Raw genomic sequence first — 22,909 nt, forward strand, 5'->3', positions numbered from 1 at the left:
AAAGAGATTACCAGCCTCCAGCCACACTCCAGCACCCAGCCTCCTGCTGGGGTACGAGGCTGAGAGATCAAGCAGAGCCGGCAGAGCAGAACCACCGGACCTGGAGCTCCTCTCTGCAGGAAGCTGCCAGACACGGGTAAGCGGCGCTGCACCGGGCCTGGCCTGAAGCCACCTCATGCAGAGCCTGAACGCCACCCTCAGCCCAAGGACATGTCACAGACCACGGGCGTGAGGGTGGGGTTGGGGGTTGGGTTGCACAGTGAGGCAGGAGGAAGCCACAGAGGACACGCTGCCCAGCCCAGGCCAGAGCAGATGCCCTGGTCTGCTTCATGGGGAGGGGGAGGGTTTTTCACTCATCCTGCTGGAGCCTGCCCCCGCCACACGGGCCTGAGGAACCAAAGACAAGCGCTCCCGACAACCCCAGCAAGACAGCCCACCCCATGCCCCGTTCCTAGCCGCTCCCATCCTGTCCCGCAGTGCTCCATCAGGTGGATTCAATCCACAGAACAAAACAACCCTGAACCACAAGCACAGCGCTTTATACCGGCAAGGCCTCCTCACCACATGCTCGCTTAGTCACGTATCCAACGAGACAGCAGTCAGGCTATAACGACAAAGAAGAGAAACACCGTTTGAGGAAGCTCTGCTCACTCTACCCAGACAGCAACCCAACACAATACACACCAGAGTCCATGCATCCGGACAGGTCATCGAGGCAGCCACAGGCGATGGCACGTCCTCCTGCTCGGCCCGCCGGCTGAGCTCTGCACGCATCCCTCAGCACGCACCTCGAGCTCACGCTCTCATCTCGCACAGGCCCGCTCCTGCTACTTGGGCAGAGGAAGCAGATCCCACAAACATACAACAAAACACTCGCCAGGGCTGCATAACAGAGCCCAAATATCACAGAGGGGGAGAAGAGGCCAATACCACAAAATGGGGTGGGCTGCCGATCCCCACATCCCCTCACGGCAGCGGCAGAGGGGAGCCAGCACGCTCTACTGAACAGATGGACGAACGGATCGCATCCACGCCAGAGCCCAGGGAGCCGGCGTACCCCCTGTGGCAGGGGGCGCACGGCCCAGAACATGGTCCAGGGCTCAAGCGGAGGTGGCAAGAGTTTGTGACTAGACGGGCTGCCCCACTCTGGAACCCACCAACCCACCTGAAGGGTGCCACGGTGTTCAGGGGGCTGGGGGCTGGCCAACCCCCCCAGTCTCCCATGCTCTCAGAAACACAAGCAAAGGGCCAAGGCCCAACAAGGCAACCTCTCCTGGGTGTGGGGTCCACGAGACCTCCCGGTGCTGTGGCTAGGTGGGTGGTGGGCCACGCTGGCTCAGGTACACTGAAGTCCCCCCACACCGTGCTTCCTGACCGTAGCCCAGGTGCCCGGTGGCTATCAGGCATAACACACACGCTCCATCGATGTGACCTAGCCCCTCCCCCGTACCGAGCGGGTGCCCCAGGTTTCCCTCCCCAAAGCAGCTGCCCCCAGACCAACCTGCAGCGCCAGGAATCGAGCCTTCAACCAGTACACGCGGACCACAAACTCCAACCAGCCATCCTCAAACAGGTCCCGCTGGGATGAGGCAAACGACAGTTGCAGGAGGTCCCCCAGGAAGTGGGCCCCTGGGAAGTCGGGGCCGAACCTGCCATTCAGCACGCCTGCGGGGCAGTTCCGAGGAGACACTGAAAACCGTCAGGCCGGAAGGAGTCAACCTCATGAGTGGGGCCCAGATGCCCTCCTGCTCCCCGAGGCCCTGAGCCCTCAGAGCCCCATGGTCCCAAGTGGCCAGCGTCAGAGCCCGACGGGCCCAACAAGGATGCAGAAACCCTGGGGCTCGCAGCCCTCACCAAGCAGACTGCGCTGAGCGTATCTGGGGACACGCAAAGTGTCCAGTGATGACCTGAGGAAACAGAGGTGCCCCAGCCCTCATCCCAAGTTACCAGCAGGCAGGTGGCTCCCGTGGGGCTCAGCCACTTCTCAGAGGCCCGGGCCTTTCCTGGCCTGACAAGGTGGCCTAGGAAATGTGCCCCTGGAGGAGGGACTTGGCCCCGGCTCCTGCCCCCTCCAGAAAGTGGGCCCCCATGGAACATGGATGGGGCCTACCTGCAGAGCTCCGGCCCTTGGTCAGCAGCCACTGGTCCAGCTGCAGCTCCATGCAGGAAAGAGACATCAGCATCATCTCCTGCAGCACCGGCGCGGGGTCAGCAGGGTCAGCAGGGCCCCGACGCCAAGGGGACCCGACGTGAGGGGGCCCAGGGGCCAAGGGTGGAGACACAAGGAGCCTCAGCTACTCGACTCTGATGGGGACGCCACTCTGCCTCTACTATCCATTCCCTGAGTCATAACCAGTGGCTGCTGCCAGGATCTAAGGACAGATGCACCTCCCTGAGATGGACTCGGGAACACTGGTGAGACCCACCCGCCCCCTGTCCTGGGGACCGGTCCCGTGCAAGAGGCAGCCCTGCCCCCCGCCAAGCGCAGGCCCTCAGCCCTGACAGCGCCCGGAGTGGGTGCATGGCTCCCCCGCATACCAGGAAGCTGAGGCTCAGCAGTGAGGGGGCGCCGGCCCAGCCAAGGGGGCACAACTGACAAGTGACCCAGCGGTCTGTCCGGGGACCAAAGCTCGGCCCCACCACCATTCCACCCTGCCTCGGGGGGGCGGACCCGGGCAGATGCCTCCGGGAGGCAGTCCCAGGCGTGTCCCAGCAGAGGCTGCCTTCCCAGGGGCCCCTGACCCACACAGCCCTGAGCACCTGTGAACCCGGGGCTCCTCCACCTCTGGGAGCCCTGGACACCCCCAACGCTGCCCCTAGAAGCAGCCGCCCTCCTCCAAGGAAGAGGGGCCAGAGTGCCCTGCAGACCCACCTGGATGTGCCGGTTGCTGCAGTCCCTGAGCAGCGGGTTGGGCAGGCTGGCGCTGTGCCTCCGCCAGCTGTGGTAGGTGCTGAGCACGACCTCCGCCAGGCCCGGCGGCCAGCGCAGCAGGAACCTGAGGCCCATGCTCTTCAGGAAGCACACCATCAGCTCCAGGACGCCCCCCGTTGCTCAGGTTCCCCAGCAGAAAGGCGTGCACGTCCTGCTTCTCTGCCGGAGGGACGTCCCGACGTGAGGGGGGCCCGACATGAGGGACGTCCCGACGTGAGGTACGTCCCGACGCGAGGGGGGCCCGACGTGAAGAGGGGCCCAATGCGAGGGGACCTGACGTGAGGGGGGCCCGACGTGAGGGGGGATCTGATGTGAGGGGGGGCCCGACGTGAGGGGGGCCCTGACGCGAGAGGACCCCGACGCGAGGGGGGGCCCGACGTGATGGGGGCCCGACGTGAGGGGACCCCGACGTGAGGGGGGGCCCGACGTGAGGGGAACCAGACGTGAGGGGGGCCTGACGTGAGGGACGTCCCGACGTGAGGGGGGCCCGACGTGAGGGGACCCCGACGCAAGGGGAACCAGACGTGAGGGGGGCCCGACGTGAGGGAGGACCAGACGTGAGGGGGGCCCGACGCAAAGGGGACCTGACGTGAGGGGGCCCCGACGCAAGGGGACCTGACGTGACGGGGGCCCGACGTGAGGGGGGGCCCGACGTGAGGGGGGGCCCGACGTGAGGGGGCCCCGATGCAAAGGGTACCTGACGTGAGCGGGATCCGACGTGAGGGGAGATCTGACGTGAGGGGGGATCTGATGTGAGGGGGGCCCGACGCAAGGGGAACCAGACGTGAGGGGCCCCCGACGCAAAGGGGACCTGACGTGAGGGGGCCCCGATGCAAAGGGGACCTGACGTGAGGGGGGCCCGACGAGAGGGGGCCCCGACGCAAAGAGGACCTGACGTGAGGGGGCCCGACGTGAGGGGGGACCAGACGTGAGGGGGCACCAGACAAGAGGGGGCCCGAGGAGAGGGGGGACCAGACGTGAGGGGGACCAGACGTGAGGGGGGGACCGACGTGAGGGGGGACCAGACGTGAGGGGGGATCTGATGTGAGGGGGGCCCGATGCAAGGGGAACCAGACGTGAGGGGGGACCAGACGAGAGGGGAACCAGACGTGAGGGGGGCCCGACGTGAGGGGGGGCCCGACGAGAGGGGGGCCCGACGTGAGGGGGGATCCAACGTGAGAGGGGACCAGACTTGAGGGGGACCAGACGTGAGGAGGCCGGATGTGTGTGCGGCCCGACGTGAGGGGGGCCCGACGCGAGGGGAACCAGACGTGAGGGGGGCCCGACGTGAGGGGGATCCAACGTGAGGGGGATCCAACGTGAGGGGGGACCAGACGTGAGGGGGACCAGACGTGAGGGGGGCCCGACGTGAGGGGGATCCAACGTGAGGGGGATCCAACGTGAGGGGGGACCAGAGGTGAGGGGGCCGGATGTGTGTGCCGCCCGACGTGAGGGGGGGCCCGACGTGAGGGGGCCCCGACGCAAAGGGGACCTGACGTGAGCGGGATCCGACAAGAGGGGGAGCCCGACGTGAGGGGGAATCCGACGTGAGGGGGCCGGATGTGGGGGGTGCCTGACGTGAGGGGGGATCTGATGTGAGGGGGGCCCGACGCAAGGGGAACCAGACGTGAGGGGGGCCCGACGCAGAGGGGGCCCCGATGCAAAGGGGACCTGACATGAGGGGGCCCCAACGCAAGGGGAACCAGACGTGAGGGGGGCCCGACGTGAGGGGGCCCCGACGCAAAGGGGACCTGACGTGAGGGGGGCCCGACGTGAGGGGGCCCCGACGCAAAGGGGACCTGACGTGAGGGGGGCCCGACGTGAGGGGGGCCCGACACAAAGGGGACCTGACATGAGGGGGGCCCGACGAGAGGGGGGATCTGACATGAGGGGGGTTCAACGTGAGGAGGGCCCGACGTGAGGGGGCCGGATGTGGGGGGGGCCCGACGTGAGGGGGGATCTGACGTGAGGGGGGCTGGACGTGAGGAGGGCCCAACGCAAAGGGGACCTGACGTGAGGGGGGAGCCCGCTGTGAGGGGGGAGGCCTGATGTGAGCGGGGGGCGCCGACGGGAGGAGGGACCTCCATGCCAGGCCTGCCTCCTTCGGGAGAAGAGGGCGGCAGTGTGGAGAGCCCGTGCCCCCCACAGCTGCGGATGCCACCTGTCCAAGCCTCCAGGCTGAGGGGTACAGTCTCACGCAGCAGCACAGCGCCCAGCACTCAGCCACACCCAACAGTGAGATGCACCTTTGGGCCAGCAAGGCCCGTGCCCGGACGGCCCAGCGCCTCACTCGGCCGAGCTCAGAGCTCAGGCGGGACAGAGCCAGGCAGCCCTGGGCCAGCCCTGGACCACCACCCAGACATGGCCCCAGCAGCGCCCACGGTGCCCACTCCTACCAGACTCCATGAACGTGGCCGAGTCGGAGGACAGCCTGTGGGCCCCCGCGCTGGGGAAGCTCTCCGGCTTGGCCTCTGGCGGGACTTCATAGCTGTTAAAGGGGTCGTCTTCCTCCTCAGGGTCCAGCTTTCTCAACCTGCAAGGAACACACGAGACTCACACCAGCCCGGCTGGCCCCAGGCAAGGAGGCTCCGCCTCTGCAGGCCTTCATGGCCGGGTCTGGCCCGTGCCTTGCCTCTACCCATCCCATCAGGTGGTCACCAGGCACCGGGCCGAAGTCGGAATACAGCCAGGGATCAGCAAGCCCTGTCCAAAGGAAGCTGACCTTCGAGTGGGAAACAGAAAGGACCCACACAGAGACTGATGCCCATAGGGAGCTGGAGACAGCGGCCGCAGGACTTTGCCTAGACAGCAGTTGGCCAAGCCTCCACATGCTGAGGCCCAAAATGCGCTGGGGGGGGGGGCAGGCAGGGGGGCCAGGTGGCACCTCCACGATGCCTCACAGTGCTGTGGGCTTGGGGGAGAGGCGGCCGCTCCCGGAAGACCCCCCAGGGACTCCGCTTTTAGTTGTCCCCGCCACCCCCCCAAGGATGGACAGGTGGTGCCTTCTGACCTCACGGTGCACAAACACATCCCCCGCCCCCTCTGGGGACTGCACCCAGCAAGCCACTACGAGCCCCTGCCAGCCATTCGAGGAAGCTGACGCGAAAACCACACAGGAAACCAGCAGTTGAAACAAAGGTAAAAGAGAAGCAAGACGCCATTCCCCACCAGCAGGGCTGGGGAACAAGGACCCAGGCGGCGCAGCGGGAGGGGCAGGGTGGGAAGCGGCCCCCCCAGGGCTCCCACCGGCAGGCCTGCTCGAGGAGGCGTGGCTCGGGAGGAGGCCACCAGAGAGCCCACGTCCTGCTCCCGCTGAGAACGGCTCCACTCGGGCACGTCCCCCTCCCCTCAGAAACAGAAAGGCAGGGAACTAGGAATGCCAAATCCCGTGGCCAGAGATTCACAGGCCACCGGGAGCTCCTGGCCACCCCACCCTCGTCGTCCTGGATGCACCACCCCGGAGCCGACCGTCAGGAGACAGAACCAGCCGAGGACCCCAGAAGGGTGCTCGCAGACACACGGCCACCCCCCAGACCCCAGAGCCACAGAAGGGAGAAAACGGTGCACAGTCTCAAAAACACAAACACGGCACGGGAGAGGACACCCCGGCTCACAGGACGTGCCCCTCAAATGTCGGTGGGCAGAGAGAACCCGCCTGCTCTCTGCACTCAGGCAAAGGCGGTAGGAAGTCTAGCACCAGGCCCCAAAGCGTCTGAGGGAGGGGACAGGGCAAGACGCAGGGGCCGGAGAAGACCCAGGGGACGAGCACGGGGGCGCAGACCCCCTTCCCTGGGCAGCCGGGCCCACCTCCTCCTGGGAGGCTTCTCTGGGGAACCCGAGAAACAGGGGACGACTCCCAAACCCGCCATCCACTTTCTCAAGCTCCAGTGACCCTGCGGAGCCCGGAGAAGCCAAGCGGGCACCTCCCTGAGCACGGGCCCCTCCCACGGGCTGTCCTGGCATCTGCGCCTGACAACGGGAGGCCCAGGCGTGAGGCGTGAGCAGGCAGCCCCAGCTCTGAAGACACGCGAGTTCCACTTCCTGCCTTCAGGACGTTCGGAGGCCCCAGTCCGGGGGCGGAGGAGGCACCCACAGGGGAGGGCGGCCCCAGAACCAGAGGTGGGAGGGAGGCAGGAGGCTGTGGGCCTCCTCTGCCGAGACCGGCAGCGCCGCACCTGGACGGCAGGAATTTCAGCAGCAGCTCCTGGAAGTCCACCTTCTCTTCCTTCTTGCACTTGGTGTTTCGGACGCGGGCAGACCGCCGCTTGGCCGTCTCCCCGCTCTCCTCGGAAATCTTCTTCCGTTTGACCCCTTTCTTGGATTTATCTCCCCCGGAGACATCACCTTTACAAAGAGAGCAAGTCGAAAGCTCAGGAGACTTGGGCCAGGGAAACACACCTCAAGGCACTCAGTCCTTTTATAACCTGCCTGCACGTTTAACTTAAGGCTTCTTGGACATTCAAGAAATTTTGCATCCCCCCTCTAGCAAAAAAAAGCCTGAGAAAAGACCATTTCAAATCCCTTAATCTCACCCCTTTCTCACCCACAGGCCAGGCCTCAAGACTACTTTCCATAGCCACAGAATGCCAGGATCTCAGGGTCAAAGCCCCCCCACCGGCTGTCCTGGGATGGGGCTAAGCAAGCAGCAGGGACCCTGACTCTGCCCAGGCCCGAGGCCCAGTGACAGGATATGGGCAAGAGGGTCATGTGATTCATAGCAGACAGGTGTCACTGGTGACCAAGGTAAAAAGTTAGGCACCATTACATACGCGTTCATTCAGAACCTTCTTTAGCCGCCCCGTAGGCTTTATCAGGGACTCAGAAATCAAGGAAAGGCTCAGAAGCTTTGGTCCAAAGTGTTTTTGGAAGGCTCCAATGATGATAAAAATCAGTAATGCCATTCCAAGGGACATGACCACAGACAGTGGTGACTGCTGGCTGCTGCTTAAGCCGGGAATGTCAGTGCCCAGCAGCACAGCGGGCAGGGCAGGGGGCCTGAGGAGCTGCACCCGAGGCCAACCCAGCCCCCAGGGCCCCATTGTTGAGGGAGGCTGGCCAGCAGCCCCAAGCTCTCCTGCGGGGCCAGGAGGTGGCAGGACCTGGCCTTTGGAGAGGGCGGGGCTCTCCAGCTCCCACTGCCGCTCAGCAGACAGGGCCCCCTGAAGCCCTCCCTGGGGCCTGCTCACCGGTGGGGACGCCCGTCTCCAGCAGGCTGGGGCTGTGCAGCGGGAAGCTGGCCGTGGCCACGGGGGTGAATGCCAGCACGGGCTCTGGCACGGAGGCTGCAGGGCTGGCGCTGGCAGGGCTTGGCTGGAGCACACTGACAGGCACTGCCTCCTCGGGGGACGCGGGACGCTGTCTGGGGTCCTGATAGTCAGACAGGTCGATCCTCTTGCCCAGACTGGGCCGCGGGGGCTCGCACGTGGTGAGGTGGTGGTATGTGGCCAGCAGGCTCTCACCGAGGCACTTCCAGCTGCAGGGAGAAGGTCACCATGCGGGCTCAGCACCCACCACAGGGAGCCCAGAGCCCAGGCCGCCGTCCCCATGAGGGCGGGGGGCTGGGGTGACTGACTGCCGAGGTGGAGCCGCTGGGCTGGAGCGGAGCCCACACCCTCCACACTGCCCGCAAGAGCCCCAAGGCATCTCAGCCCCACCAGGCAGGGGCAGCTGCGGGCTCAAGTGATAATCCCTTCTGAGCAAGGTCCCGCCTTTACCGCCTGGTGGCCTCGCCCTGCGGCCACTCGTCTGACTTCCTGGGGGAGGGCTACTGACGGGTGTGCTCTAAAGGGGCCCCACAGCTGCTGGGCCGGAGCCCGCTGGGCACAGCCCGAGCACGCGTGTGTCTCGTGCAGAAGCCGTGTTGCGTGTCGTGTTGTGCTGAGGTGCGGCCTGGGCTGCGCTGCTCACTGCTGCTCCGTGCTCTGCGTGTCCCGTGTTGTGTTGCGTGCCATGCTGTGTTGCAGTATGACGCTGTGTGGCGTAAGGTACCCACCCACCCATCCCTGACCAGCTTCCCAGGCCCTTTGACTAAAAACCAAGGCCTCCACCTGTCACCAGGGTGCTGCCTGCCCCACCTCACTGCCTCACCCCGCCCAACACACCCTCACCTGCGTAGCTTCGCTCAGTTCTGCAAACAAAACCGCAGCCCACACGCTACAGGGCCTTTGCACAGGCTTCCCTCTGCCTGACCCACGCCCACTCCTCCCTGGACTCCAGCTCTGGCCCTAAACCCTCTCCAACCCACGCAGCAGCATGACCCCGTCATGAACATGGACTCGCAAGCAGGATGCCAGGCCCTGGGGGGGTGGGCTCCCCACCCACTCTTGGCCCCTCAGAGCCCTGATGGCCCCCGTCCACCTTCCCCTCTCCCCTCGGGCGGGCGGTGAGAGGGGCTGACAGGAGTGTGGCAGGCGGTGGGTCAAGGACAGCATGGAGAGAGGGAAGCCCAGCAAGGGAGGCCCAGCCCGTGTCCCGCGGTCACCTGCCCATGTGCCCTGTGTCTGCACCAACGCAGGGCCCAGCGGCCGCCTGGCACCCCGGACAACCTACGTGAGGACGGGGATGGGCTGCACCAGCTTTAGGTCCGGCTCCTTCTCACGCACCGTCAGCGCCTGCCGCCTCCTGCGCAGCCCCAGGGCCTCATCCACGATGGCCTGCGACTCGGCTGCGCTCACTGACACCTCGTGGATGGACATGTCACTGAGAGTGTGAGGGACAGAGGCGTGACCGGGGCACATCAGAGCCACGGTGCAAATCCTACACACCAGCACGCAGCTAATACCCTGCAATCTGTATTAATTCTTCCCACAAACAAAATTAGCACTTGGGCTGCAAAGGGCAGTAATTAGCGTTCTCAACACCCATGTACACAGCATGACTAACGCCCTTTAATCTGCTCACAACCGGGCAACGGGCCTTCACCCGCATCAGCAGGACCACGCTGACGGCAGAAAAACCACAGGCTCCTCTCATCCTTTGCTGAAAAGCTTATAAGGATTTCACTATCCCATACTGCCCACCTGAAACAGCCCTCAGAGCAGCCAAGCTCACCGAAGCCGACGGGAGTCAACAGCAAGGGCAGGAGCTTGAGGCCTGGCATGCCTCCCACGGACACACCTCTGCCAGCGGAGGTCCCTCCCTGCAGGGCTCCCCCGCACTCGTGCACTCATCACCCACCTCCCCAAAGAAGGGCAGCCTCTCGGGATGGATGGGAATAAGAGACGTGGTCTCCTGAGGCATAAACACTGGGACAAAAGACCGCTAACCCCTAGTGGGGCCAAGCTGGTACCACGGGCGGGGGCAGTGGCAACGGAGGCAGCCCGAGCTCGGCAAGCTGCCAAGGGGGGCTTGGGAGCCAGAGCTCGGCAGAGGCGGGCGAGCAGGCCGGGGAGGGGCGGGGACCCCGGCGAGGGCGCCTCGGAGCCAGGGAGGCGGACAGGGCAGGGCCAGCAGGGCCAGCAGGGCCAGCCCAGAGCTGCCGGGCCCGGGCCCGCTATCCTCCCGGGAAGGCAGACAGGAGGACCAGGTGGTCAGGCTGCAAAGGGCCCCCCCCCGGGCGACGCTACTGAGCACGGGCCCCTCCCAGAGGCAGGCAGGGAGGGTCAGAGGAGGGCTGGGCAGCGCGGAAAGCCCAGCCTCAGAGAGGGGAAGGCGGGCACGAGCTGGACAGAGCCGGCCCTGAGCACGCGGAGCAGAGGCGCGGGCAGGACAGAGTGTGAGTGACCCACCACTGGAGGAACATGCGGAGGGAGTCCTGGCGCAGGCGCGGCTGCTCCTGGAAGATCTGCTCCTTGAGCACCAGCCCCTTGCTGTAGCGGCAGTCCTTTTCCAAGGCCTTGCAGATGAAGTACAGGCATGCTGGCGGAGAGACAGGCACGGCCTCAGGCTGCACTGGCACCCTGGCCTCGCTAGCGACGCCAGGGAAGGGGCCCTGCTCTGGGGGCCAAGACATGCCAGGAGGACAAGGGTGCGGCAGTACCTGGACCCATCCAATCAGGAACCATTTCTGAAAACAGTAACCCCGAGGCTGCCGGAAGGGGAGGACAGGTTGGGCAACCTCTCTGGGGAATAGGGGGGCGTCACACACAGACCTTCGATCTAGCAAACCCACCCTAGGGGGCCAGCTGCCTGCAAACGACTGCCAGCTCGCTCCGCTCTGGACTGGATGGCTCAGGGCCCGGCCCAGCTCCCCAGGCTGCGTGCGGTTGCAAGGCACTAATCAGGAATGAGCAGAGGAGGACAGAGTGGGGAGAGGGGAGGACAGCCAGGATGGAGGGCCGGAGGGAGGACAGAGCCGGGCCCCCTTGCCAGCCACCCACTGAAGGAGAGCCCGGCTCCCAGGGGAGGGCTGGGAGCAGAGAGGAACACAGAGGCCCTCTGCTGCTGTGCCCACAGCAGAGGGAGGCCTGCCTCCTCAGCTCAGGGATGCCCATCGGCCCTCACAGGCACACACACCGCTCAGTGCCCAGGGCCATCTTCCGCTCAAGATGGGTTTACCAAGTGCAGAGCCTGAGCCGGGGCGCAGAGATGGCAAGATACTGAAGGCCGGGCCTCCAGGGGGCGCTCGAGCTCCAGGACGAGCCCAGGGAGACAGGGAAGATGCAAGCGCGAGAGTCAAAATCGGCAAACGGGGAGCGCACAGACGGCCACAGACGCACACACACCTCTGAGACGACGGGGCACACACACCTCTGAGACAACGGGACGCGAGGGTCCGCGGCCGGAGGAGAGCCCGCGAGCGAGCGGGCGGTGCCAGACGCACAGAGAAGAGGACAGAGAGCAGAGGCCCAAAGGCGGAGGCCGCGAGCCGCGCAGAGAAGACAGACAGCAGAGGCCCAAAGGCGGAGGCCACGGGCCGCGCAGAGAAGACAGACAGCAGAGGCCCAAAGGCAGAGGCCGCGAGCCGCGCAGAGAAGACAGACAGCAGAGGCCCAAAGGCGGAGGCCACGGGCCGCGCAGAGAAGACAGACAGCAGAGGCCCAAAGGCGGAGGCCGCGAGCCGCGCAGAGAAGACAGACAGCAGAGGCCAAAGGCGGAGGGGAGACATGAGAGGACAGACAGCAGAGGCCGGCGGGCGCGAGAGCAGAGGACAGACAGCAGAGGCCAAAGGCGGAGGCCGCGAGACATGCAGAGGACAGACAGCAGAGGCCCAAAGGCGGAGGCCGCGAGACATGCAGAGGACAGACAGCAGAGGCCCAAAGGCGGAGGCCACGGGCCACGCAGAGGAGAGGACAGACAGCAGAGGCCGCAAGCCTCGCAGAGGAGACAGACAGCAGAGGCCCACAGCGGGGGCCGCGAGACATGCCAGCCCTGCCTGGAGGGGCAGGGGTGGCTGAGCGGGCTCTGGGGACCCAGGGAGAGGCTGGGGTTGCCTCAGGCAGTGACCACAGGGAAGGGACCAGCAGCTGGCCCCTGCCACCAGGCTCGAGCACACGGAGCCAGGGAGCGGTGTAGGCCCAGCCTCCCAGCCTCCACCACCCCGTCCTGCCCCACCCACACCTGGAAACGGAAGGAAGGGCCGTCAGAGCCAGGAGCTCCCGGCTGAAACCTTCACCCAGGCTGGGCGCTGGTGTGTGTCTGTGCCCGAGGCCAGCTACCCTGCACCCTGTCCTGCCCAGGGCCCTCCTGCATAGCCGCTGGGAGGAGCTGGCCATGTGTGCCCTGCAGAGCAGAGGGCCAGGCAGGGCAGCGAGTGACGCCACCACAAGGCAGACGGGGGCTCCATCTGGCACAGGTGTTTCCAGCAGCCACGCTGCTCTACAGAGGGGGGAATGATAAGCTGCGAGAAGTGAGCTTCTGGCACTGGGAGCGAGACTGCAGCCACCAGACCGTCCATTAGCAAATGACAGAGCAGGCCTGGGGCAGGAGGCAGCGGCGCTGGAGGGAAGGCTGAAGGGAGCCCGTCTTCCCACCATGGCGCCAGCGGCAGACCGCGACTGAGGAGGAGAGCGAGCAGAGCACAGCGGGGAAGCAAACGCACCTCCATTTCCCCTGAACGCTGGGCAGACAGCCTTTGCGCGTCGGCGCAGGCCCCGAGCTCAGCCAAGCCACCCACCCGCCCTCATGCTGACGCAGCGCGCGCAGGAGAACTCAGCCGCGCCCCACTCACTGGTGTAGTCGCTGAGGGTGTACAGGACAGTGATGAGGTTGTCCAGGCAGGGCCAGTGGTCAGGGTTGCACCGCAGCCCTTCCTCAAACGCGTGGCGAGCCAGGGGCACCCGGATGAGCCTCAGGGCCACGTGTCCGATCTTATACCAGAGGTTGACGTCCGTGGAGTCCAGCATGACCGCCTGCAAGCAGCGCCGCAGACACGTGCTCAGTGAACCCCGCCCTCGCCAGCAGGCATCCGAGGGGACAGCACCATCCCCACTGCCCAGAGTGCCCAGGGATGACAGGGGAGCCACGCGGCCCCCAGGGGCTGCCTGAGGCCCGCGGGGAGCACCTCCAGGTAGAACTCCATGGCCGTCTCCAGGTCCTCCCGCTGGGCGGCCAGCTGCGCCAGGTTCTTGTATGTGGAGTACTTCAGCATCAGCCCAGGGTGCTTCAGCCCCTCCTTCTCATCACCAGACGGGACCGCCTGGGAACGCGGCAGAGAGGTGCAAAGTGAGAGCCAGGCCTGAAGCCTCTGCAGGCCATCAGCAGGGCCCCGGCCTCTGTGCAGGCCTGGGGGCCAGTCCGGAACCACCCTCCACTGGAGAACAGTGTGGCCCTGGGGGTCTTTCAAGGACAGCCCCACCCCCACCGCAGCTCTGAGCACACAGAAGAGAGAGGCCAGACCCCCGGGACGCAGTTTGCAGGCCATCTGGGCAGCAAGACAGGGAGGGGACGCGCCCGGCACGCCCGGCACACCCGAGGGCCTGAGCGCAGACGGCGGCGCCCACAGCATGTGTGCTCTGCCGCTTCCCAAAACAGGAGGCCCTGAGCCATCCACACGGCCGCCTCCACGCTGAGAGCGGACAGAGCGCCGCAGCTGGCAGACTGTGACGCGCGCGTCTCTGGACTCGCCCAACCTTGGAGCACCGCAGCAAGGAGGGCGTTCCGCACATGGGAAAGCCCGGCGCGCTCACCTCCCGCAGCAGGCGTGCCTCCAGCAGCTCGTGGTAGGCCTTGGCGGACTCCTCAAATCGGTCGTGCTTCTGCAGGTCCAGGGCCTTGTGGTACAAGGCAAAAGCCTCTGCTTCCTGAAAAACCAAGACGGAAGCGTTTTCCGAGAGTGCAGAGGTGTGTCTCTTCAAGCCGACCGCGCGTGTGGGGGCTGCGCTCCAGGCCGTGTGAGCCAGCCTCGCTGCAGTGGAGACAGTCCTGAGGCCCCACCCTCCCAGGGGCTCACTGCTCAGCGGCCCCCCAGGTGGACACAAGCAAGGTGGGCTCAGCTGAGTCCGGGCACCAGCGGGCAGCAAGCCGAGGGCTTGGCCCGAGCAAGGCCAAGGTTCCAGGAGCCCCGCTGACACTTTCCGTGGGGGTGGCCACGTCAGCCAGAACAACCCAGAGCCCAGGAGGGAAAGGAGACTCCAGGGCCAGCTGCAGAGGAGCCCGTGACCGCACACCTGTGCCTCCTTCGTCTGGGTCTTGTGACTTTTAAAGCTTCCTTCATGATCATCTTCGACGGTGGAGCTGGCATTCAAGGCTGCGATTCGAATCTAGAGGCAGAGGTGTGAGGGAGGAGAAGAGCTGCTTTTAGATAAAACATGGCTCATCTCGTCAATAACCTACAAGGCGCACAGCTCTCTGTAGCACACTCTGCCTCAAACAGCTAGGCCTCCCCAGACGTGGGGCTGAATGGCAGGTGGCCACCCAGGGAAAAGGGGACCTGGAGCATTCTGAAGGGACCAAGCCAACCTGCTTAGGGAATGTGTCCACTACAGAAGGGCCAGGCTGGGGACACCCAGCAACGGCCTGATGCAGCAGAAGACCCAGGCACCAGAAAAACAGCCTCCAATGACACGGGCTGTGTCTCTCTGCCACAGAGATGCGGTCCTGCCGACCACCCACAGGAGGGCGGACACCCACACCCTCGAAGGTGCCCACAGCCCCACTCGGACAGGCTTCAGGGGCCCCAAGAACCCGCCCCTCCCCCCGGAGGGAGGCTGAGCACCAGCACATACCATGGTTGGAGCCTCTGGCACAGGCAGCAGCTGCGGGCAGGGCCAGCCCACTTGGCTCCTGGGGAGGGAGCAGGACAGGCTGAGGGGGGCCAGGAAGAGCCGGGCCCGGGGACCCGGGCACAGGCGAGCGTGCCTCGGATGGCTCTGCAGTCTGCCACCTGGGGAGCCCCTGGCCTAGGGACAGAGCGCCCGCCCTGGCCAGACAATTGGGGACACAGCGGAGAGAGCCTGACACAACCCCGGGGCTCACTGCTCAGCACAGTAGTAGACTGACAGACAGCTATCTCCTCAAAAGGCGCATAAAATGGAAACGCAGGCAGCAGGCAGAGACCAGGTCACCCGCCCAGGTGGGGAAGGTGAAGGGGGAGGGCCTGCGGTGAGACTGGGGTGCAGGCGGGGGTGGGGGGGGGCAGAGGCAGGGGCCTGGAGGGCGAGAGGGGAATGTAAAAGAAAAACTATGCGGAATACAAAGGAAAAACTTCGAGGCAGGCAGACCAGTGTGAAATCTGTAGAAATTTCACAGACTGGGGAGGACGTGGCGAAATCTGACCCTCACACCCTGCAGATGGGAAGTGCTAGGGGCCACTCCCAAGGGAAACGGAGACGTGTCCACAGCAAAGCGCGCCCACGAATGTGCGCAGCAGCGTTCCGCACGGCAGACTCCAGGTGGGGGCAACTCAAACGCCCATCAGCTGCCGGATGGACACAGAAACTGTGGGCTGCCCGGACAGCCACTGGGTCATTGTTCAGTCGTGAAACAGACCACACTGCAGCACTTGCTGCCCGACGCGGGCACCGTAAGGGCACAGCCACCGAAAGCAGCCGCCACCGAGGCCACAGGCTGCCGAGCCCGCTCATGTGCCCGTGCAGACGCCACCAGGCCACAGCAGCGGGAGAGAGGCGGGGCCAGGGAGAGGGCCTGGCGGGGTGGCTCCTGCCGGAACAGGGCCCCTTCAGGGGGAGGGGACAGCGCTGGGGGGGGCACAGCTGGGCGGACATGCCCATGCTCGCGGATCTGTGGGGTCTGCTAAAGGAAGACAGGGCAGGAGCCTGACTGCGGCAGGGGTGCCGAGGGCACGCCCCAGGGGGAAGCCCACAGAACTGAGCCCTCAGGGGCCTCCAGCGGGCCGCAGGGTGCCCGGCAACACCGGGCTCCAGCCGACGCAGCACCACCAAACGCTCCAGGGAGGGCAGAGCGAGGCGCCAGGAAACGGCCCACCCGGGGGTCAGCACAGAGCCCCGCGTGGGCCCAGCAGGCAGTGTAACTGAGCCTGGGCAGGGACTGAATGTGTGACCACGACTCCCGCCAGCAGAGCTCACAGCTGGGACCTCCACACGGGCTCTGTGGTCTCCAGGGCCCTTACAAGGAAGGAGGAAGGACAGTCTCCTTCACAGGCAAGGGAGACCGCCCCACTAGCTCGATAGCTATCTCATCTCCTGGTTTCTACATTTAAACAAGTAAAGCACGCTGCTCATTAGCTCTGGAAATGGTGGCTTCACCATAAACTACGCTGTGATGGACACTGTGATCACCAAAAGGCCAGGGGGTGGGGGGAGGGGCGTGGTAGGGAGCAAGAGCAGAGGAGAAACCGGAGCACATGCAGAGGGATTTTTATCGCCCAGAACACAGATCTTTTAAAATCCAACTATTTATTTTTGCATCAATATGAAAATCATCCGAGGAGGTAACCTCATAGAGCCTGGCATCCCAGGGTATCTGGGAGAACACTGACATTTCTTCTTCGAATTCTAGGAACTTTATACGCATCTTATTTGGGAATATAACATATCTACCAATTCAGTGGACACGTAAGGGAGAAATGGACATTTCATGTGGCCAAATAGAAGGAAACTTCATTAGTGGAATACCTATGCCTGTCTCTACAAAGTGTATACAGGTAACAGAATATATTCGTAGTGGAAAATAAAGTATTCAAAATATGAACATTTCTAAAATCTTACCTCATAGGTAGAACATGTTTGTGTTATTTTGGCCTAAAATGCATAAATTCTCTCTAATCATGAGAAAACAGCAGACAAGCCTAAAATGAGCAATATTAGACAAACAGTAGGCACCCCACTCCAGTACTCTTGCCTGGAAAATCCCATGGACGGAGGAGCCTGGTGGGCTGCAGTCCATGGGGTTGCTATGAGTCGGACATGACTGAGCAACTTCACTTTCACTTCTCACTTTCATGCACTGGAGAAGGAAATGGCAACCCACTCCAGTGTTCCTGCCTGGAGAATCCTAGGGACTGGGGCGGGGGGGGGGGGGGGGGCCTGGTGGGCGGCCGTCTATGGGGTCGCACAGAGTCAGACACGACTGAAGCGACTTAGCAGCAGCAGCAGCAGCAGCATGGCCAAGAAGTTAATAAAACAGTGAATAACTTTAAGGACAGGGAAAACCATAGCCTTGAATAGACAGACCTTAGTCGGCAAAGTAATGTCTCTGCTTTTGAATATACTATCTAGGTTGGTCATAACTTTTCTTCCAAGGAGTAAGCGTCTTTTAATTTCATGGCTGCAATCACCATCTGCAGTGATTTGGAACCCAGAAAAATACTGTCTGACACTGTTTCCACATCTATTTCCCATGAAGTGATGGGACCGGAAGCCATGATCTTCGTTTTCTGAATGTTGAGCTTTAAGCCAACTTTTTCACTCTCCTCTTTTACTTTCATCAAGAGGCTCTTCAGTTCCTCTTCACTTTCTGCCATAAGGCTGGTGTCATCTGCATATCTGAGGTTATTGATATTTCTCCCTGCAATCTTGATTCTAGCTTGTGTTTTTTCCAGTCCAGCATTTTTCATGATGTACTCTGCATAGAAGTTCAATAAGCAGGGTGACAATATACAGCCTTGACGTCCTCCTTTTCCTATTTGGAACCAGTCTGTTGTTCCATGTCCAGTTCTAACTGTTGCTTCCTGACCTGCATCCAGATTTCTCAAGAGGCAGGTTAGGTGGTCTGCTATTCCCATTTCTTTCAGAATTTTCCACAGCTGACTGTGATCCACATAGTCAATAAAGCAGAAATAAATGTTTTTCTGGAACTCTCTTGCTTTTTCCATGATCCAGCGGATGTTGGCAATTTGATCTCTGGCTGCTCTGCCTTTTCTAAAACCAGCTTGAACATCAGGGAGTTCACGGTTCACGTATTGCTGAAGCCTGGCTTGGAGAATTTTGAGCATTACTTTACTAGCGTGTAAGATGAGTGCAATTGTGTGATAGCTTGAGCATTCTTTTATGGTTTTTCCTGTGGTCATGTATGGATGTAAGAGTTGGACTGTGAAGAAAGCTGAGCACTGAAGAATTGATGCTTTTGCACTGTGGTGTTGGAGAAGACTCTTGAGAGTCCCTTGGACTGCAAGAAGATCCAACCAGTCCATTCTGAAGGAGATCAGCCTGGGATTTCTTTGGAAGGAATGATGCTGAAGCTGAAACTCCAGTACTTTGGCCACCTCATGCGAAGAGTTGACTCACTGGAAAAGACTCTGACGCTGGGAGGGATTGAGGGCAGGAGGAGAAGGGGACGACCGAGGATGAGATGGCTGGATGGCATCACGGACTCGATGGACGTGAGTCTGAGTGAACTCCGTGAGTTGGTGATGGACAGGAGGCCTGGCGTGCTGCGATTCATGGGGTCGCAGAGTCGGACACGACTGAGCGACTGAACTGAACTGAACTTTAAGGACTAGGGTTGCAACTATATAGAAAAGTGACAGCTGAGTTAATAATATTGTATCAGGATGAGTTTCCTTTTACTGACAATTGCACTAGGGTTATATAAGATGTGAAAGTCAGGGAAGGTGGGGGGGGGTGGAATTTGGAAACTCATTGTATCATTGTTGCAATTTTCCACACTGAAGTGGGTTGCCATTTCCTTCTCCAATCCATGAAAGTGAAAAGTGAAAGTGAAGTCGCTCAGTCGTGCCCAACTCTTAGGGACCTCATGGACTGCAGCCCACCAGGCTCCTCCGTCTGTGGGATTTTCCGGGCAAGAGTACTGGAGTGGGGTGCCATTGCCTTCTCCGAGTCTAAGTGCAGTTTAAAAGACAACCTACAGAATGGGAGAAAATATTTGCAAATGGTGCAACTGACAACGAATTAATTTCCAAAATATACAAATACTCCTCACACAGCTCAATATCGAAAAATACACAATCAAAAAATAGGTATAAGTTCTAAATAGACACTCCTCTGAAGAAGAAATACAGGACTTGCTGGACACACCACCCAGTGGTTAAGACTCCATGCTTCCAAAAAAGGACACAGGTTCAGTCCTCGTTGGGGTGATGCCACATGCCACGGGGCAACTGAGCCCGCGTGCTGGAACAACCAAGCCTGTGCCATGGCGTCCTCAGCCCGCAACTGCTGCAGCCCAGGCACCTAGAGACCGCGCTCCAAAACAAGAGAAGCCACCACAGCGAGAAGCCTGTGCACAGCCAATAGAAACTAGCCACACGGCAACAAAGACCCAGCACGGCCAGAAATAAAAACACAGGCGGCCAAAAGACACATGGGCTTCCCTGGTGGCTCAGACCGTGAAGAATCCGCCCGCAATGCAGGAGACCTGGGTTACATCCCTGGGTTGGGAAGATCCCGTGGCGGAGGGCATGCTGACCCACTCCAGTATTCCTGCCTGTGGAATCCCCGTGGAAAGAGGTGCCTAGTGTGGGGTCCTAGAGTCGGATGCGACTAAGCGTGCAAAACAGACATGAAAGTATCTTTAACATCACTAATTATTCAGTCAGTTCAGTTGCTCAGTCGTGTCCAACTCTTTGCAACCCCATGGACTGCAGCACACCAGACTTCCCTGTCCATCACCAACTCCCAGAGCTTACTTAAACTCATGTCCATAGAGTTGGTGATGCCATCCAACCATCTCATCCTCTGTTGCCCCCTTCTCCTCCTGCCTTTAATCTTTCCCAGCATCGAGGTCTTTCCCAATGAGTCAGTTTTTTGCATCAGGTGGCCAAAGTATTGGAGCTTCAGCTTCAGCATCGGTCCTTTCAATGAATATTCAGGACTGATTGCCTTCAGGATGGACTGGTTTGATCTCCCTGCAGTCCAAGGGACTCTCGAGAGTCTTCTCCAACATCACAGTTCAAAAGCATCAATTCTTTGGCGCACAGCTTTCTTTATAGTCCAACTCTCACATCCTTACATGACTACTGGGAAAACCACAGCTTTGACTAGATGGACCTTCGTTGGCAAAGTAATGTCTCTGCTTTTTAAAATGCTACCTAGGTTGGTCATAGCTTTTCTTCCAAGGAACAAGTATCTTTTAATTTCATGGGTGCAGTCACCATCTGCAGTAATTTTGGAGCCCCCCCAGAACAAAGCCTCTCACTGTTTCCACTGTTTCCCCATCTATTTGCCAATCAGAACAGCCATCATTAAAAAGTCTACAAACAACAAATGCTGGAGGGCATGGAGGAAAGAAAATCCTCTTACCCTGTTGGCGGGAATGTAAACTGGTGCAGCCACTATGGAGAACAGTAAGGAGGTTCCTTAAAACACTAAAGATAGAGCTACCGTACGATCTTGCATTCCCAGTCTTAGGGATGGGGGGTGGCGGGGGACGATGGACCTAATTTGAGTTTGCTTTTCAACTATTTAAAAATGTAAAAACCATTCTCTGCTCTTGGGCTGTAACAAAACAGTGGGCTAGTGAGCAAAGAATGATTTCTACATTTTCAAATGGTTGAAAAACTTCGCGACACAAGAAAATTACGTAAAACTTACATAAGACTCAAACTTCAGTGTCCTTAAATAAAATGTTATAGAAACACTGCCCCGCTCTTACATACTGTCTTTGGCTGTGTCCCAAGTACTAGACAACGTAGAGCCCCCAAGTACTTATATCATTATAAGTATACACATAGTCACAAGAAATAATAATATAAAAAAGCAAAGAGAGGCCGGCTAACTGGAAAAGACAGTGATGCTGGGAAAGATTGAAGTCGGGAGGAAAAGGGGACGACAGAGGATGAGATGGTTGGATGCCATCACCGATTCAAATGGACATGGGTTTGGGTGAACTCCGGGAGTTGGCGATGGACACGAAGGCCTGGCGTGCTGCAGTCATGGGGTCGCAAAGCGTCGGACACGGCTTAAGCAACAACCAAAAGAAGGGTCAACACGGAGGGAAGCCCAGCCGCGTGGAAGCCGCATACACAGCACGCCCTGCAGTGACCCAGGCGCCCGAGAAGCGAGAGGCCCCAGAGCCGCCTGCGCAGCGCCCCCCGCCGCGGTCCGGAGACTCGATCGGGCCCAGGGGCGGCGGGGCGGCCGGCTTGCAGCCTGGAGCCGCCGGGCCGCGGGGGGAGCCGGGGACGCGCCACACCACCCGCAAGGGGCGCTCACCGCGCAGCACCGCCGCGAAGGTGGAATGGAAGGACGCGAGGCGGGGGCTCAGCGCGGGGCCCGGCGCCGCGACCGCCGTCCCCAGGCGAAGCCCCCCACTCTCAGGCCGCCGGGCTGAGCAGGGAGCTGACAAGAGGCCCCCGCCGGGCCGCTCCGGCTCCCGGCCTCGGTCTCTCCTCGGGGAGCCCTGGCGCCAGCCCGGCCGGGCTCCCGCGCCCGCCGCCCCTCAGGCTTCCGCCCCCACCCCAGCCCTTAGAGTCGCGCCCCAACCCCGTCGCCCGCGGGCTCACCAGCCGTCTCCACAGCAACCGCCAGGGCGACCGACCCCCAGCGCCGGCCGGCTGCGCGCCTGACAACAAGGTGCGCTCCCATTGGCTCAGGCGCCGGCTGCGCCGGCCAATCACAGAGCGCGCACGCGCCCTCCGGCGCGCGGGGCCCCAGCTGCCTGCGGACGCGGCCCTGCGCAGAGCTCCGAGCGCTGCTGCGGACTCGGCGCCAGCTCCCGCCAGTCCTGTTACCTAGGAGGCGCCGGGTTGGAGGGGCCAAGCCCGCGGCCCTGAACAGTAACTACCCTGCGCAGTAGGAACAGTAACGCACTACTGTTTCAGACTTCGGACAGGTGCTGTGGAGACCGCGGCGACGTGGGGACACTTAGAGCGAACGGGAAGGAAGAGCATCCTCGTTGACGTTACCCGAAGCCTAAAAGGCACAGATACAAGCAACTCTTGACGCAGAAGATAAAAGGGCAGACCTAAATGTAAGACCAGAAACTATAAAACTCTTAGAGGAAAACACAAGCAGAACCCTTGATGACATAAATCAAAGCAAGATCCTCCCTGACCCACCTCCTAGATTCACGGGAAATAAAAACAAAAGTAAACAAGTGGGACCTGATTAAACTTAAATGTTTTTGCACAGCAAAGGAGACGATAAGCAAGGTGAAAAGAGCCCTCAGAATGGGAGAGAAGAACAAATGAAACAACTGACGAAGGATCCGTTTCCACAATATACAAACAGATCTGAAGGGTTTCCGACGCGGGGCCTGGGACTTAGGGGGCAACAGTCTTGGGAGCTACGTGTTTTAGGAAGGGGCTTCACACTGGTTGACATTCACAGAGGCCTGAGTCCAGCAAGAAGGATTGAAAGTACGAATGTTATGGCTTTCCCTTTGACTTTAGTAAAATCATGGTGAAGAACTCGTAGACAGTTAGGTACAATAAAGCTTTATTGATATGCCAGGAAGTACAAAAATAACTTAATTACCAACCTTAATTTTGGGTATAACCTGGTGGGAGGGTTTAAACAGGCCATAAACAGATGGTTTCAAAGTTTCAGAGATACCTTGCAACTTTGGATACAGCTCTCACCCCTGAGTTGTATCATGAAAGATGTTCTGAAGTGAAAGTTGAATAAAAGTGGGGAGGGTGATCCAAGCAGCAGGGAGCTGTGTAGCAAAGGTTTGTGCTGAGAAACAGTGCAGGCTATGTAGGAGTCTCATGCAGGACCG

General features: G+C 61.1%; 1 protein-coding gene across 1 annotated transcript; it reads right to left on the reverse strand.

Annotated features, from left to right (window-relative positions):
- LOC102182160 (calcineurin-binding protein cabin-1) lies at window positions 1,502-21,760 on the reverse strand (the record flags this gene model as incomplete). The annotated part of the gene is given in 15 exon segments (XM_018060891.1): window positions 1,502-1,689; window positions 2,111-2,189; window positions 2,873-3,046; window positions 3,048-3,091; window positions 5,329-5,465; window positions 7,108-7,276; window positions 8,119-8,405; window positions 9,482-9,631; window positions 10,660-10,789; window positions 13,041-13,221; window positions 13,374-13,508; window positions 13,999-14,112; window positions 14,479-14,571; window positions 15,037-15,094; window positions 21,693-21,760. Coding segments are annotated over 14 exon segments (1,884 nt in total), but the record flags the coding sequence as incomplete, so codon positions are not given.

This window comes from Capra hircus, chromosome 17, assembly GCF_001704415.2.
Source record: "Capra hircus breed San Clemente chromosome 17, ASM170441v1, whole genome shotgun sequence".
In the NCBI taxonomy this organism is placed as follows: domain Eukaryota; kingdom Metazoa; phylum Chordata; class Mammalia; order Artiodactyla; family Bovidae; genus Capra; species Capra hircus.